The 17873-nt window shown below is 37.7% G+C and overlaps 1 protein-coding gene across 1 annotated transcript in view; it reads left to right on the top strand.

Annotated features, from left to right (window-relative positions):
* The window catches only part of LOC132819774 (serine/threonine-protein phosphatase 4 regulatory subunit 3B), a 57439-nt gene that overhangs the window by 36430 nt on the left and 3136 nt on the right, over positions 1-17873 (top strand). Inside the window, exons 10-14 of the mRNA XM_060831526.1 lie at positions 3720-3764; positions 5595-5753; positions 12110-12279; positions 12422-12564; positions 14798-14985. Coding sequence (XP_060687509.1) covers positions 3720-3764; positions 5595-5753; positions 12110-12279; positions 12422-12564; positions 14798-14985 — 705 coding nt within the window. The remainder of the gene's footprint in view (positions 1-3719; positions 3765-5594; positions 5754-12109; positions 12280-12421; positions 12565-14797; positions 14986-17873) is intronic.

The raw sequence follows: 17873 nt of genomic DNA, 5'->3' as shown, positions 1-17873 counted from the left end.
ATTTTCCAGCCCAGTAATTCTGCCATTTCCCTACTTAAAAACTGGAGTGTTGATTGACACCACTGTCAGCCAATGAATTGGAGGCAAGGTGGGACATATGGCTACCGCATACTTTACATGAATAGCAAAACAATCCAAAATTTCACTTGAGCACATGAAGCTGAATAAAAAGAGACTCCACAGACTGCAGTCAATGGAACTCATTACCTCCTCTCAATAAAAACAAGGCAATTTCACCAAGTAATTGTGGTACCTGGAGGATAGTTGCATGACAATTGTCCATCCCAGTCACAAGACATTGCAGCCTCCAGATGTGTTGGAGGAAATAATTTAATCTTCTCTATTCTGTCTGGGAATTGTGGTGCTCAGGTATGCAGTGACTTAAAAACACTTGGGGTTAGATTTTCAACATTCAGTGCAAATACTGATCGAGGTCAAATGTGCCCATTTTCAGAAGTGTGCCCTCCACCAAAATTCTTCTCAAACCCATTTCCATACTGTGAGATGCAAACTCAACTGTAAACCTGAAAACAGGCAATACTTTCAAACTAAATTGATAATCTGCAAATATATGGGCATTACTCTGAACTTAGACATCTGATAAATTCGCCATTTTGATTTTAAAAAGTAGATCCTTGATTTGTTTGAGTAGTAAGTTTGACTAATGGAGTTGAAAATTGATTTATCTGTTGTAACCAGCTTTTTAATCCATGTCAACCCCATCTGCAAAATTTTAAAGTACTGAGCGATTTGCTAGTTATATTAGGGAATTTTAGATGGTTTCTTTAATTTGTTATCAAGTTTTGAAGACTTGCTAATTATGTTCATTAGTGGCCAAAGGGGCAAGTTTAATTTATAGACCTTCAAAGACCTACAGGCAAACTGTTAACAAATTCCAAGTGATGATGATTTCTTAGTGAGGGTGTGCTTAGTTTTTAGGTGGACTCAGCTACAAAAAAAATTGATTTGCTTAATTCTTGGAATCTTTTCAATGCTCTGCTGAATTCGTGTGAACAAATCTGTGCAACTGACTAGAAATTCGACCCCTCGGTTTCAGTTGGATACAATTACACAAGACTGTATGCGTTGCAACCTCAATGGAAACCGATCACTTATTTGAAAGCAGGAACCCCTGCATCACCAACTAAATTAACTTATGGACAAGATTTCACCATCTAGGATTTGTACTGTAACTAGTAGATTGAACATTAGTGAATGAGCTACCAGTTCATCAGCCTAAAGGAGGAGTTAAGATTTTGCATTAATGGACTGACAAATATAGCCTACAAAGTGTTTTTGTTCTATATAATGCTTCTGAAAAATATGTAGCATCAGATGAATGGTACCAGTGTCTTTCCTAGCTCTTTTGCAAGGGTTCACCTCTTTTCACTATGCTAGCTTGAAACTTCAGAGTGTCTTTCAGCAGCATTTCTATATAATCAGCGAGGCACACCTCGGAGTCTCTGTTCCCAGAATTTTCAAGAGCCCCGTTGGGTTCTTTTCCACTTTCTTTTAAACATAAACTGAGCCCTAAAAGCTTTGCAACACACAGAGTTTTCTCTGCTACTCCTTGTGCACCTTTTGTACTCTTTACTGCTTGTGTTTCTTCTCTGTGAGCCCCTGGGAAAGGTGTTTAAAGATTGCCACTTAATACTTTGATGGATTTCTTTCTGTTTTTCTCCAGTGGCCATCTGGGATCACATGGGCATTACTCTGAATGCAGGTGTTTGAAGAATTCGCCGCACCTTTCTTAAAAATTCACATTTTTCCTTAAGTTTGAGGAATATTTTAAGTATTTTTAAGAGATTAGCATTTGTTACATTTGAGAGCAAATTTGAACATGGAGCTAAACATTTAATTGCAATATCAATATTTTTAGACTCTCATATGGTTCTAAGCAAATTAAATTTAGAAAAGATGTATTTTACAATGAGATTAAAATTATCCATTCAATATCTTATTATAGTACCTTTAATTAACATTTTGCAAAAATCTCCTAAGTCTTTAATTGGGCAGTTACTTTTCTTGAACTTAGATACCTAGCAATATCTTTCTTTACAGGGCATATTTTACTAGTCTTTAAGCCTGTAGCTGTTTATCCACTTGCCAAATGCTCCTAAATACATACAGAACAACCTCGATTATCTCAACGAGACAGGCAGGGAGTAGTTTGTTCCGATAACTGATGGTAAACAATCAGATCAGGTATCCAAACAAAGGAAGCATTTATGGTACCTTGAGATCTTGTTCAGATAATCCGAAATTCGGATAATTGATGTTCAGATAACTGAAATTATTCTGTAGCTACCATACGTACTGTTGTATATAGAAAATGGTTTGAGGCTTTTCTTATGTATCTCTGCTTGCCCTTCAAAACAGCTGAGCTCTTTAGACTGATTGGTCTATCTTGGTCAAAAGTTCTTCCTCGACCAGTGTCCATAAGACATCGGAGTGGAGGTAAGGCCATTCGGCCCAGCGAGTCCACTCTGCCATTCAATCATGGCTGATGGGCATTTCAAGTAAAAAGTGAGGTATGCAGATGCTGGAGATCAGAGCTGAAAATGTGTTGCTGGTTAAAGCACAACCGGTCAGGCAGCATCCAAGGAACAGGAAATTCGACGTTTCGGGCCAGAGCCCTTCATCAGGAAGCCCTTCATCAGTGGGCATTTCAACTCCACTTACCAGCATTCTCCCCTTAATTCCTTGTGACATCAAGAATTTATCAATCTCTGCCTTGAAGACATTTAGCGTCCTGGCCTCCACTGCACTCTGTGGCAATGAATTCCACAGGCCCACCACTCTCTGGCTGAAGAAATGTCTCCGCATTTCTGTTCTGAATTGACCCCCTCTAATTCTAAGGCTGTGTCCACGGGTCCTAGTCTCCTCGCCTAATGGAAACAATTTCCTAGCGTCCACCCTTTGTAGGAAAAATGTCCTGAAATTAGGCTGTGGAGCCCATTCCAAAAGTAATATTTGAAAAATCTTTGCTCTTGATGCCTTTGCAATGAGCAATGTTAAGATTAGAGCTCAATGTTTAGTAGTGAACTGGTAAATTTACATATCTGTTGCAGAACTTCAGGGTAGATTAAGTATCTTGAATCTTGAGGTTTAGTACATCACTGAATTTATTGCGGTCTTTTTCAAGTTATCTAGATTGACACATTGTATATCAATCTGGTAGGGAGCAGCAAAAATCCAATGGCCTGGTATCTTAGCCTTGTTGGCAACTATTAACAAAGTTAGCATAAACAGCACTTGCACATGCTAGTGTTAATTTAAGGATGGAACAATTTATCTGCAGATTTAACATAGCTAGGAGTCTGTTGGCAGTCCTACCCTCATTTGGCACATGAGGCCACTGAAATGATCTAAATGATGGTAGCTTGTTTTTAACTTAAGTAGTTAGTGATGCTTTATTCCTGCTGAAAGGTTTTAAGTTGTTTTTTTGGGAAATATGTTGATTTCTCGAGATGATATTTCAAATTAACAAAATAAATTCAGAGCAATATTAAAATTGCAGTAATGTGGCCTTTACATCACAGGGATTAGGGATATGAAAGTGAAAAATTGAAATAATTTAAACAATAAATACTACAGTGTGGGGACCTTCAGAGTTTTCTAAATTAATGAACTAGGATTGAATAGCTTCCTAATTTAGTATTGAACTGTATTAACAATAAATGTTTTTAACGTTATCCTGTACTTGATTTATTAATTAGATGCAGGAATAGATGAATCCAATAGGAATACCGCTTTTTGTTCTGGTAAGTTTCATGTTTATTTATTGAACTAGTGTATTTTATGTAAGTGAAAGGTGTCTCATTTGGATTTTAAACAATAAAATTACTGAAAACTCTTGCTTTGTTCTGGAAGAAATGTGTTAAATACCTGGATAGCTATTGATGAGCCCACTTGAAAGCAGCTGTTAAACGATCATAATTAGTGAATGCCTTCATAAAACATCTGTAGATTAATTTTCTATGTAGTTAGTTTTATAGAAAGTAGTTTTCAGCTATTATGTCACCTAGCTCATGTTGGCACATCTATTTAAACAGCAAGAAATTTGTATTTTGATTTTAAAGCAGTCTTCTAATTTCATGTTTTGTTGGATAGCATGGATTGACTGTAATTAAGTAACTGCATTTTGTAGGGGTGAGGCCTGATCATCAGAGCTACTGACAGCAACTAGCATGTTTTTGGAGTCCTAATATTTAGCTTCAGTGACTTTGAACAATGTAGGCAAAGAATTAGCTAATTGCTCCTCCTCTTGATTGTTATCTTTCACCTGCATGAAAACGTGCTCACATTTGTGTGCTGCTAGGCAGATCATAGAATGATATGCCATAGGAGGATGCATTTCATGCCTGTGCAAATACTTTGGTTGGCTGTCTTTAATTCTGATTCTTTATCCTTGTACATTATTGTAAATTGGGTATTTCCAAATGTTATTATTGAATTTATTTTCATCCACCTGTTTTGGACAGTGGATTTCAGATCATAGTTTGCTGTTGTTTTTTAAGTAATTTATGTTCCTTTGGTTCTTCTGTCAATAAGCTTACACTTTACATTCTCTGATCACCGAACTTTCTACCACCTGCAACAGTCTTCTCATTTATTCTATCAAATTTCCCTTTCACATTCTGGACTCGAAAGGATACAGTCACAGCAACTGTAACCTCTTCATATGGGTCAGGTCTGTCATTTCTCACTTCATTATAGGAAATCTTTTCTGAATCTTTCCTGTGACCTTAAATGTTTTTTTTCGTGTGAGGCCTAGAATTGAACACCATTTTCTAAATGAAGCATCACTGGTTTATAGAGGTTTTATGTAACGTTTATGCTTTTCCACAAACTAATGAAGTCATGTCTTGTATGCTTAAACTGCCATTTGAATTTGTCTTGGCACCTTCAAAGATTGTTCACATACTTTCTTGAGTCTCTATATCTGTTCTTCCTTCAAAATTGTACTATGATCTACTCTTATCATATGATACATAAAATATGTATTGCTAATCAGACTCTCTTTGAAAAGAATGAAGATGTATTGAAAAGCTTCTAGTACTTCTGAAACTACAATGCATAAATATCTTTGGGAAAATGGAAGAAAGGAAAATCATGTTGGCATCTTTAGTGAGAGCATAGCTTTAATCCTTACTGCATGAAATACAATCTTAAGCTTAAGTAAGAGTAAAATGTAATTTTCACTTGCCCAACATGTTATGAAGTTAAGCAAACTTTTATCTCCTATTGTATCTGTCTAAAACGTATTTGCAAGATGTGTCTTTTCAACTGTTTGAGACTGCCAAAATCCAAATGTGTTCTGAACTTAACTTTAAGGTTAGTTTCTGTTTTGTGACTGCCCTCGTTTCCCACTGAGATCAAACACAGGCAGAAGATTTCTTTGAGGATCATATTTTCTTCTAAAGAAGAAAGATTTGCATTTCATAAGCTTGGCTCGGCTTTGAACCAAAAGGACAGAGGTTAAATGTAGTTTTAATCTTTTAATCCTTTCACCCTGTTTCTGACTAGTTCTCAAAATGAATCTAAAGATGTTAGCTTCAAATGCATGACAAAGTTTTATCTTTTGGTTTTAGATAACTTCCAGACAGCACAGCTGTTGGCCTTGATTTTGGAGCTACTCACTTTCTGTGTAGAACATCACACATATCACATCAAGAACTACATCATGAACAAAGATTTACTTCGAAGAGTTTTGGTATTGATGAATTCAAAACATACTTTTCTTGCCTTATGTAAGTGAACACTTGTAAAACTAATTAGTCTTGGTATTTATTTGTCTTTTGTAGATTCATAGAGACATACAGTGTAGAAACAGGCCTTTCAGCCCACCACATCAATGCTGACCGTCTAGATGTTAACCAGTGTTTGCCACTTATTTTGTCTTGTTCTCTAATAACTTATCAGATTTTCATCTCTTACATTAATTTGAAAAGCAAATTCTATGGCTGTCCAAGATAACTAGGTTACTCAGTCAAAACTATGATTGGAAGTCCCCCTTCTAGGCCAGGATCCTTTTTTGTGATATAGCAGTTTTCATTCTTCACTCTGATACAGTGGAGGTGGCAACTTGTTTCAGTAGTCCCCAGAAGAGGGTATTCTCTGTACACCTAATAAAGCTAAACTAGGATACTTTCAAAATAGTCTAAATTTAGAAACAAAAAAGGTTCAAAGAGAATTGGTGGTCATGATACAGAGAACTTTATAATTACTCCATTCCTGCAGAATGTTATGAAAAAGATTAAGAATGGAATGCTTAATCAAGCATAAGAAATTATATTTTAACAAACAGTGCTCAGGTTAGACAGTACCTAAAGAACTTTGAGCAGTTCTGGAACCAAAGCTTAGGACACAATGGCCTTGGTGGATTGATAGATGGAGACGATAATTTAAATGTCAGGATAAAATATGCATACAAGGCATGTAGTGGAAAACAACATAGATATTTATAGCTGAATGTAAAATGTTGGATGAAATAAATGTAAGAGGTGCAAAATTCCTAGCAGGACCTATGTGGCAGCCTAGTTAAAATAATAAGGAAGAGCAAGTTTTTAATGAGGTGTGTAGATGAGAGTAGCGCAGTTGATGCATTTTATATGGTTTTTAGCAAAACCTTTAACAAGGTCCCACATAGAGACTAATAAAGAAGGTTGGTAAGAAACAGCTATTCCCCTTAGTTGAAGGGTCAATAATGAGGGGACATAATTCTGAGGTGAAGGACAGAAGGTTGAGAGGGGATATATGAAAAATGTCATTGAGGGTGTTAAGGATTTGGAGTGCACTGTCTGGAAGAGTAACATCTCATAACTATTAATAAGGCTGTACATGAGGACTTGAAATGTCATACAATCAGTGTTATGGGCCAAATGCTGAAAAGTGGGATTTGCAGAGGTAGGTTGGTGCTGACCCAATTGATGAGAGGCTTCTTTTGTTTGCCTGAGACCAAAAAATAATAGTTGCCAGATATTTTTTGTGACTAAAAGACTGTTTCCATTTTTTTTTGGTACATATCAGTGATGGAGGGTTAAATATGGGGGCAAGCTTGAAGTTTGCATGTGGTTTTAAAAAAAAAAAGGTGCTTGCTCATGAAGAGTACTGCAAACTGGTCAGGTGGGCAGCAAGTGACAAATGAAATTCAATTCAGAGAATTGTGGTAATACACCTGCGCTTGACAAACTGTACAAATGTGTATGTCAAAAATGTTCAGGGGAGAAGATAGCCAAACAAGTAAATAATGTGGTTAAAAGAACAGAATTGGAGACAATGAGATATCCAGGTAATATTATGGGGACCTAGATTTGAATGGTGGAATTTGAATTCATTAGATTCTTAATTCCAGATTTCACTTTAATGATCATTGTGTTTTGTTGATTCGTCATTAAAAACCCATGTGATACACTGAAGTAGAGTCATAGAGATGTACAGCACAGAAACAGACCCTTTGGTCCAAGTTGTCCATGCCAACTGGATATCCCAAACCAATCTGTTCCACCTGCCAGCACCTGGCCCATACCCCTCCAAACCCTTCCTATTCATATTCTCATCCAGATGCCTTTTAAATGTTGCAATTGTACCAGCCTCCTCCACTTCCTCTGGCAGTTCATTCCATACACGTACCACCCTCTGCGTGAGAATGTTGCCCCGTAGGGGTCTCTTATATCTTTTCCCCCCTCACCTTAAACCTATGTCCTCTAGTTCTGAACTCCCCACCCCAGAGAAAAGACTTTGTCTATTTATGCTATCCAAACCCCTCTTGATTTTATAAACCTCTATAAGGTCACCCCTCAGCCTCCGACGCTCCAGGGAAAACCAGCCCTAGCTTATTAAACCTCTCCCTATAGCTCGAATCCTCCAACCTGGCAACATCCTTGGAAATCTTTTCTGAAAAATTTCACAACATCTTTCCGATAGTAAGGAAACCAAAATTGCACAATATATTCCAAAAGTGGCCGAATCAATGTCCTGTACAGACACAACATGACCTCCCAACCCCTGTACTCAATACTCTGACCGATAAAGGAAGGCATACCAAATGCTGCCTTCACTATCCTATCTACCTGCGACTCTACTTTCAAGGAGCTATGAATCTGCAGTCCAAGGTCTCTTTGTTCAGCAACTGTCCCTAGGACCTTACCATTAAGTGTGTAAGACCTGCTTTCCCAAAATGCAATACCTCACATTTATCTAAATTAAACGCCATCTGCCACTCCTCAGCCCATTGGCCCATCAAATCAAGATTCCACTGTAATCCGGGGTAACCTTCTTTGCTGTCCACTGCCCCTCCAGTTTTGGTGTCATCTGCAAACTTACTAACCATATGCTCACATCAAAATCATTTATATAAATGACAAAAAGTAGGGAACCCAGCACCAATCCTTGTGGCACTCCACTGATCACAGGCCTCCAGTCTGAAAAGCTCCCTCCACCACCACCCTCTGTGTTTTACATTTGAGCCAGTTCTGTATCCAAATGGCTAGTTCTCCCTGAATTCCATGAGTTCTAACCTTGCTAACCAGTCTCCTGTGGGGAACCTTGTCGAATGCCTTACTTAAGTTCATATAGATCTCATCTACCACTCTGGCCTCATCAATCCTCTTTGTGAGACTTGATTTCCCATGCACAAAACCATGTTGCAGTTCTTGCCTTTCCAAATACATGTACATCCTGTCCCTCAGGATTCCTTCCAACAACTTGCCCACCATCGACGTCAGGCTCACTGATCTATAGCTCCCTGGCTTGTCCTTACTATGTATCTTAAATGTTGACACCATTGGACACATTTCTTCATCTGCCTTCACTGTTAGGCCCCTTGCATTGAAATAAATGAGTTTAATTTCAGTCCTACCTTTTGCTTTGTCCCTGCCTGCCCTACTTGACTCACTTCTGTTCTCAACTGTACCAGCACCCCCCGCCTCCCCCACCTTACTAGATTAAATCCTCCTGAGCAGCTCTAGCAAATCTCCCTGCCAGTATGTTAGTTCCCTTCCAATTTAGGTGCAATCCGTCCTCCTTGTACAGGTCACTTCTACCCCAAAATAGCTTCCAATGTATACTTCAGGAAAGGAAACTTTTGTCATTGCCTGGTCTACATATCACTCCAGACTCTGTGCAATGTGATTGACCTTTAACTACTGTCTTGACAATTAGGAATGGAAAATAAATGCTAGCCCATCCAATGATAACCTGCATCCTGTAATTGTTCTTTTTAAAAGAAAGAATACTTGTATTAGCTGAATATTAGGTTGCAGTTAAAGTAACAGATCTCACAGAAATGTGTTGTATTAAAGAGATTAAAGGCCAGTTCTCTGTACTCTGGAATGGAGAATTGTAGCTCTGATTGGATGGGTTGGGTCTGTTTTCTTTGAAACCAGCAAAACTATGAAACAATTGAGGGGCCTACATAGCATGAACTAGTTTTTCTTTTTACCTGAGGATACAAGTCAGTCCCCCACTGAGCTACGATTTTAAGTAATTAGATTGACTAGAGGGATTTAAATTTTTTCTTTCCTCCAGATGTTGGTACTCACTGCTGAAAACGTGGTTGTGGCAGAAGCCCTCACCACTTTTTAAACAACACCTGGATGCATTTCAAGTGTTGCAAACCACAGGGCTACACAGACTTAAGAGTTGGAATGTGGAATTAAGCTGCAGGACTAATTTTTGGCTGGCACAGTCGCCCAGAGGCCCACTGAAGATGTTACCTAGTAGGATGATGAAACGTCTGGAAACGAACCTTGCAGCTCAGCGAGCAAACCTACATCCACAATGGGCTGTCTCCTGTCTTGTGAATGATGAATCTTAATGTAGTGGAGTACATCACAATTACACCTAAACTCCAAGGATTAAATTAAAATCAGGACTTGACCACAAAAATCAAAAATGACTTACCTGTCTTTCAAATGAGATTGTTTAGGTGGGCGTGCAGATCATGTGGCATTATTTGGGTGAAGAGTGGGGGAGTTACCACTATATTCTGATTAACATTTATGGCTTGTGTTGGAAGGTGATGTTAAAGGAGCTTTGATGAGTTGTTGCAGTATATTTTGTGGATGGTATGCGCTGCTGCAACTGGGTGTAGGTGGTGGATAGGTTTCCAATCACTCGACTGCTTTGTGCTGTCAAGCTTCTTCAGTGTTGTTGGAGTTGCACTTATCCAGGCAAGAGGCAAATTTCGTCAATTTCCTAAGTTAATCTTCATTGATGTGGACAGGAATTGAAGAGCTGAAAATGTGTTGTTGGAAAAGCGCAGCAGGTCAGGCAGCATCCAAGGAGCAGGAGAATCGATATTTTGGGCATGAGCCCTTCGGGCATGAGGAATTGAAGAGTCAGGTCATGCATAAACTGTAGATTTCCTGGTCTGTAAATTGCCCTTCTAGCCCCAGTATTTGAGGCTAATCCAGTTCAGTTTCTAATCTGTGGTACTTTACAGGAGATATTGAGATATTTAGTGGTGGTAATGACCTCCACGAGGATGGTCCTGAATATTGTTCAAGCATCACTGCGCATCCCACTTGTAACCTTTATGATGAAGGGAATATCATTGGTTGGCCAAGGATCCTACCCCACATAGCTGAAGAACTGATGCATTTGTATCTTAGAACTGAGATGTTTGACTTCCAATAACCAAAGCCCTCTTCCTTTATGCAAGATATAACTACAACCAATGGAGAGTTTTCTCTGTTCTCCACTGATTCCAGTTTTGCAAGGGCATTGACGCCATACTCCATCAAATCCTGCCTTGATGTCAAGGGATTCATTCTTGCCTTGCTTTTGGACTTTAGCTTTTTTGTCCATGTTTTTTCCCAAGGCATTGACTGAGTGACCTTGACAGAATCCAAACTGATAACATTATATGTAAGATCAACAACCACACAATTCTGACTGCCATTGCTAGCAATGGCAAAGTTCGTAATTAATGTTACTGCCTGCTTCACATCAAGTCCCAAGTCCAAAGAGAGTTTGTGGGCAATTTATTGCTGACTGACTGCCATTAGGCAATACCGTTAATCACTGAGCATCATTTTGCTGCTGATGGTGTAAATTGGTTGACTTTGTCCTGCCTTTTGTGGACATTCTTGGACATGAAACATTTCTAAGCTAATAACATGTAAACAGAGTTTGAGTTAAAAAAAAGTGCTATTAATGGAAAATGAAGGGATGATCGAAATGTGATTAGATGTTAAGCAAGGTCTTAAAGTTCTTCACCACTGAAATTGTCCTAAGTGGGCAGCCAGTGATATTGAAATTGTTGCTCATGCTACATGTAGTCAAGAGCAGTTTCCAGCTTTAGAGGTATTGAGCTTAAAGGAATCCTGAGTCACCTCACCCTTAATGTTAAGTAGTCAGAGTATTCAAAAGCTTTGGAGTTGTTAGTAATGGGAGTATGGAAGCTGATCCTGTTAAAGATAATGTTGCTAAAGGTTGTTGTTTAAACAACAAGTATCAGGAATCAAGAATGCATTCAAGCTCAATGGATAAACATGTGATTCAGGAAGAGAAATTTGAGTTGTGCATTAGTAATAGACTAACCACAAGGATGAGGTGCACTAAAGATGCTGAGAAGAAAATGCTGGAAAACAGAAAATAGCATCGCGCAGGTGAAGAGAGACTGTAACCTAGCAGCCTCAAGAATGTCACAATTTTCGGCTGAATGATGTGCAAACTGGATCAGAGAACTACATGCTGAATGTGTAATTGAATGACAGTGCTTTTAAGGAACTTTGAGAAAAAAGGCAATCTGAGAAAAATTGGAAATGAATCTGGGACTGATGGTTTTGGACGAAGTAAAGGTGGAGCAAGTGCTGTTGGATACAGATGATGTTGGTAACCATGAGGCCAAGCAGAAACTGTGTTCAGCAGCAGATTGTAGAAGTAAATGTTGAGTTTTAGAGAGATGCAATTGAAAAGGGAGATTGTGTGCAAAGATAAAAAGTATGGCGCACTGGAGACTAAACCTTGAAGGACTGCTGGGAGGAGTTGAAGTGAATTTTGGTATAATTGAAAGATTTGATCACAAGCTATATTGGAAGTAGTTGAAACTAGTGAGAAGTACTGAGACCTAAGTAAGCAGTTACTTTTTTTCTGAAAACAGGTGCACTGCGTTTTATGAGGAGGATAATTGGACTAAAGGATGAATTCTATAATCGTTACATCACAAAAGGAAATCTCTTTGAACCAGTTATAAATGCCTTTTTAGATAATGGAGCCAGATATAATCTACTTAATTCAGCAATAATTGAGCTCTTTGAATTTATCAGAGTGGTAAGTTTCTATTAGTGTAATAGTTTGTTTTAAAACATATATTTATAGAAATTTCTCATACTAAATCTTCCGATAGTTACAATTTTCTACAATTATGCAGTATGTCGTCAATACTTATTTGTTATCATGTTTATTACCACAGGAGGATATCAAGTCACTTACAACACATATTGTTGACAACTTCTACAAAGCACTGGAACACATAGAATATGTGCAAACATTTAAAGGACTCAAGCTGAGATATGAGCAGGAAAGAGATAGACTTCAAAATCAGAAACTGAACAGGTAGGAGGATCAATTGAAACTCCCTTAGTACATGTTCAACTCTTTCACAGATCATTGCTTAAAAGTGTTGAATCTTAAAATAAAGTTCAAGTTCAATATTTGTGTATATTCTAGTATATGGCTTGTATGATATAAACAGTATATGTTATAAATTATTAGACTTATTCTCACCAGGCATGTAATCAAATGTTAGTTTTGAGATTCTCAGACTGTGATCTGACTTGAAGAATAGAACAGAGTTCCCATTTGGAATGGAGAGGAGCTGAAGGTAGGAATAAGAACATGAGCAAAGATTTGTTCAGGGTGTTTTAAACTTGACCAGTTGTAGGTGTTGTATGGAGAAGAATGGTTTGGATTACTGCATTCATGTCAAATAATATTTGCTAACTCACAACTCTCAATATGCTATTCTCAGTCAGTGATCTTGCTGGCTGCATGGCAAGCATTTTGTGTATTGTCAAATTGCCAACTAAATCTATATAAATTCTGTATAAACCTGATGTTCGATTGGTAAGTGCCTACTAACCAGTAATTGAAAGCATTGTTGCGTAACAATATGCAAAAACAGAATACTTCCTAATTTAAATTTGTTATTTTCAGTCAGAGCACAGTTCCTGCTGGTGTAGTAGGTCTTTAATTTGACAGCAGAGGGCAACGATTAAATGGCAAGGCATATAGTACTTGTACTTTTAAAACTATATAGCTCAGCTGGAGCTGGGCGAAGGTTATATGTTGAAATTAATTGAGAAAATACTGAGAATGCACAGCTATGGCATATATTGTGAGTTTCATGTGTTGTACTTAAATGTCACAGATTGAATATATTTTAATTTGATACCAAAAGAGGGAGATTTTAATGTCACATACCGATTGACCAGGCTTGAAATGAACACTTACTTTTTACAACTTGGGACTATTTAACTTATCACAATTGATTTGCTCCGGTGTTTGCTAATGTTTTGGATCGGTATTCCACAATTTTGGATTGGTATTGGAGTTGTTACCTTGTTCTTGTCAAATGACGATATTTAAAAAATTAAGCACCTTGAGCTACCTACAATTTGGTTCCATAAATTAGCAATATGTGCTACAGTGACTTATTAGTAAAGCTTTTTAAATTATATCAGCATAGGGCAATTGATAACACTTTGGTGAAGAATCTTCTCTCTAACTGAAAATGTTCTTATTTGGTGAGGGAAAGTATTTTCCTCAGGATTGAATATAGATCTCTGCTGAGATTAAATTTTTATATTTCTTTTCACATTTATATTTAGTTTGTGGAGGAAATGTTTAAGTAACCGCTTCTAGTGTTTACTATTCTGCTTTGGGGAGTTTGTTTTTGGGTGTACATGCCAGATACTGGTCCACAACAGTGCTGTACTGAAATTTAACAGTGTAGGTATTTTGTAATAAAAGTCTCGGTAGGGAAATAGACTTCACTATGCACTTATGTTTGTGGAGTTTTCTAAGGAAAATGGGAAGTGTTGGTTTGCATTCCTTTAGATAATGCTGTATTAATATATACAGTATTTACGAAAACTTGTCTTTGACCGGATGTTATAATTGACAGCAAAATTGTATAAAATATTTAAACAAACTTGACAGTGTTGGTGAACTCTTTACTGGATAAAATTGCAGTCTTGTATAGTATTTCATGCAAATTATGAATTATACGTTCGATTTCCAGTTCCAATTATCAATTGATTTCAGCAGAATCAACTTTGAAATGGTTCAGTTGGCTTACAGGTCAAACCAGCAAGTGTTTCTGCTTCTCAATCTACTTACGAATTTAAGCTGCAAAGTGCTTGTTTGTCAACATCAGGTGAGCCAAGGATCAGACTTGGCTCTGATGCCTCCTGTAATAGAATGTTTGCCAACGCATACTGTTTAGGTTCATGCATGAAGTATGACGACTTGGGCAATGTGTCAGAGGGCTGCAGCCATCCACAAAGCCAAGCCAGCTACCAATAAAGATCAGCACCTTCTGGCGAAGGGAACAAGGAGGGAAGAGGAGAAGGAGAAAATGATGAAAGGATTGTACGAAGAATAAAATTGGGGCTTGACAGTTTGCATAACTCAGGTTAGCTGATGTAATTGTAAATACGTCTGTCTATAAACAATATATATCTACCTCAGTTTGGAAGTCGAAAAGAAATTCCGCATTCCAAATAACACTTTTTTTTGTTTCCTGTAAAACTTGCTGACCAATGGTTTGTGATGTTTTTCAATTCAGTGTACCATCCATATTACGTAATAATCGGTACCGGAGAGATGCACGTGCATTGGAGGAAGATGAAGAGATGTGGTTTAATGAGGATGAGGACGATGAAGAAGGAGAGGCTCTAGTACCGCACGTAGAGAAGTCCAAATCAGAGGATGATTATCCAGACAGTTATGGAAAATTTCTGGAAACTAAAAAGGGTACTGTAACTTTCAGCAATTTAGCAATATATTTTTGTTATACCGTACTTGAGTTTAAAATCTGAATGCTAAGTACCAATAGAAAAGGTTGTTGCACATGCTGCTTCTGTGTGCATATGATTGTCTTGCCTTTTCCAAATCGTTGGTCTTGGACCCTCCACATTGTTCGCAGTATACAGTTAATGTGCCAGTGTTTGAACATTTCCATTTGGTTGTGAATACCTGTCAGCCTGTCACTGTCCATAAATGCTTAGAAATATAAAACCAAGAAAGCAACATGGAGAATTATTGTCCATGAAATTTTAGATATTAAGTAGTTGAAGTGTCCTTGGCTTCCAAACTGAATCTTCTTCTATCATATAACTTGCTGCAAATTTACAGAATCATAGTCATACATCACAGAAACAGATCCTTCAGTCCATGCCGAACATAGTTCCAAACTAAACCGTCCAACCTGCCTGGTCCTGAGCCATATCCCTCCCAAACCTTTGGCAATGTTAAATAATTGGGAAAGCTCATTCATTGGCAATTTTAAAAAAACATGTTTTAAAATAAAATCAAAATCATATATTTTAAATTTTGAAGTAAAAGTCTGTCGTTCTAACCTTTTGAGAGAAATGCATTCCTATCATATTTCTGTTTACAAGGTGTTACAGCATGTCTTTGGTATTTCTTGCCTTAAAATCCTTAATCTGAGTAAGTATTAATGCATTATTTTGAATAAGTTGAAGTTATTGAAATATTGCCTCCCGACTCTTTAAATGTCAAAATTCGATGGTACTTAATTGTGCAAGCAGATTAAAAATGGAATTTCTTGCGTTATTGATTGTGTGAATCATTAGATTACTGCTGTTTTTGTAACTGACAGAAGTTATCTACAATTAAATTTTATTATCAATATTTGCCGATTTCTTCAGTTTGTACCCCTGCTAATGAGTTAGCAAGGGAGGTTTTGCGAAGTTTTCCAAAATAGGCAAGTCAGTTGTGTAGCTACAGGACTAGATAATCCGAGAATGATGGACCATAAACACAGCATGCAGCAGCAAACAAGGCTACATAGTGATCTAGAGAAAAATTATTAAAAAACAGTGCAAGTTATTTTGAATGCATATGGCATGTATAACAAGATGGGTGAATTAATAACACATAAGTAAATGAGCATGATATATTAGGCATTACAGAGACAAGTTAAAAGCAACTGTTGCCCACATGACTATTCAAAGTATTTGACATTTTGGAAGTCCATGAAATTTGAGATCGTAAAAGTAGTGGAAATAGAAGTGGTGAGGTGGCTCCTTTAGTAAAAGCCAAATCAATTTAGTGAGAATTGATGGTTCAGAGGATAAAAATGTGGAGTTGTTTTGGGTGGAGGTGAGAACTAGTGAAGGAAGGAAGTCATTGCCTGGACTGATTTCTCAGAAGATTGGTTGAAGTCGATGCACAAAGGAAAATGATTATGTAATCAACAGCATGCTACAATGTTTAGTGCCATTCCTGAACCCTTGTACAGAAACTGCCAGAATCCATATGCAGCTCGACCTGGACATCATTGGACTTAAAAATGGAAAGTTACGTTTGTGTCACAGCATTGGCAGGGAATGACCATCTCCAACAAGGTAGAATATAGCCATCAGCCATGGATATTGAATGGTATTGCTATCAATGAATTATCCACTGTTAACATTCTGAACTAGAATACTGTGGCTACAAAAGCAGGTCAAAGACAAGAAACCTGATGTCACGTAAGTCAGTACCTGACTCCTCAAAGCCTGTAAATCATCTACAAGGGGCATGTGAACTTCAACGTATTCTCCACATGCCTGGATTCATGCAACTACTTCACAAATTCTACAGGAAAAAGCAGCCAGCATTCACCTTTTCAACCATCAATGCACAGTGTGTACCCCCACCTATGAGATGCGCTCCAGTAACTCACCATGGTTCTTCCAACAGCAGTTTCCAAACCTGCAACTTCGACCATCAAGATAGACAAGGGCAGAAAATTACCTTTTTAGTGGCACACAATCCTAACTTGGAACTGTATTTCCATTCCTACACTCTCAAAAGTCCTGTTCCCTTCCTGATAGCATGGTGCATATACCTGCACTCAAAGGACTCCAATGATTCAAGGCAACTTGCCATCCACAACACTAAGTATTTGAGAATAGGTCATTATTGCTGGGCTGGCCAGGGACATGTTCTGGTTTACAAATAAAATGAACTTTTTAAAAATCTTCTGAAATGTTTTAAATTCTGTAAAAGCTTCTCTGGATTGGAAACTTTAAAAAAACAGCAGAATTCAAGAAGGGAGGGAGATGCACAGCAGTAATTGACATAGGACAATTAATCTAACATCTGACATTGGGGAAAAATGCTAGAATCCATTATTGAAGGAGAGAGTATCAGGACCTTTAGAAAATCATATGATGTTTATTAGGTGACTTTGACGAAATAAGATTTGATAAAGGGAAACCAAGTAGTAGTTTTGAATTTGGATTTATAAATGTCATTCGGTAGAGTTTCATAAAAGCTCTTTGCACTAGATATGTGCTCACAGTGGTTATGATAACAGATTAGTATGGAAAAAGAGTTGGTTAACTAACTGAAAACAGCTAGAATAATTTTTAATCAGCTTGTTCAGACAGGGAATGGCACTCCTCTGGGGTAAACCGGACTTAACTCAGACTTTCTGGACCAGGGACAGGATCTGAATTACAGATACTGCATTATAATGGGTCATTTCAGGTCAGCAAACTCTCAAGCGGATTGCTGCAGGTATTTGCATTCTTCTCTGGGAATTCTTTTCCCCACAGCTGTAAAGTTGAGTTAGATTTTTGATTAACAAGAAAGTTGAGGTCACAGTCCAATCAGCCATTATCACATTAAAC

This window comes from Hemiscyllium ocellatum, chromosome 10, assembly GCF_020745735.1.
Source record: "Hemiscyllium ocellatum isolate sHemOce1 chromosome 10, sHemOce1.pat.X.cur, whole genome shotgun sequence".
NCBI classification, from domain to species: Eukaryota; Metazoa; Chordata; class Chondrichthyes; order Orectolobiformes; family Hemiscylliidae; genus Hemiscyllium; species Hemiscyllium ocellatum.
This window is presented reverse-complemented; position numbering and strand designations above follow the sequence as displayed.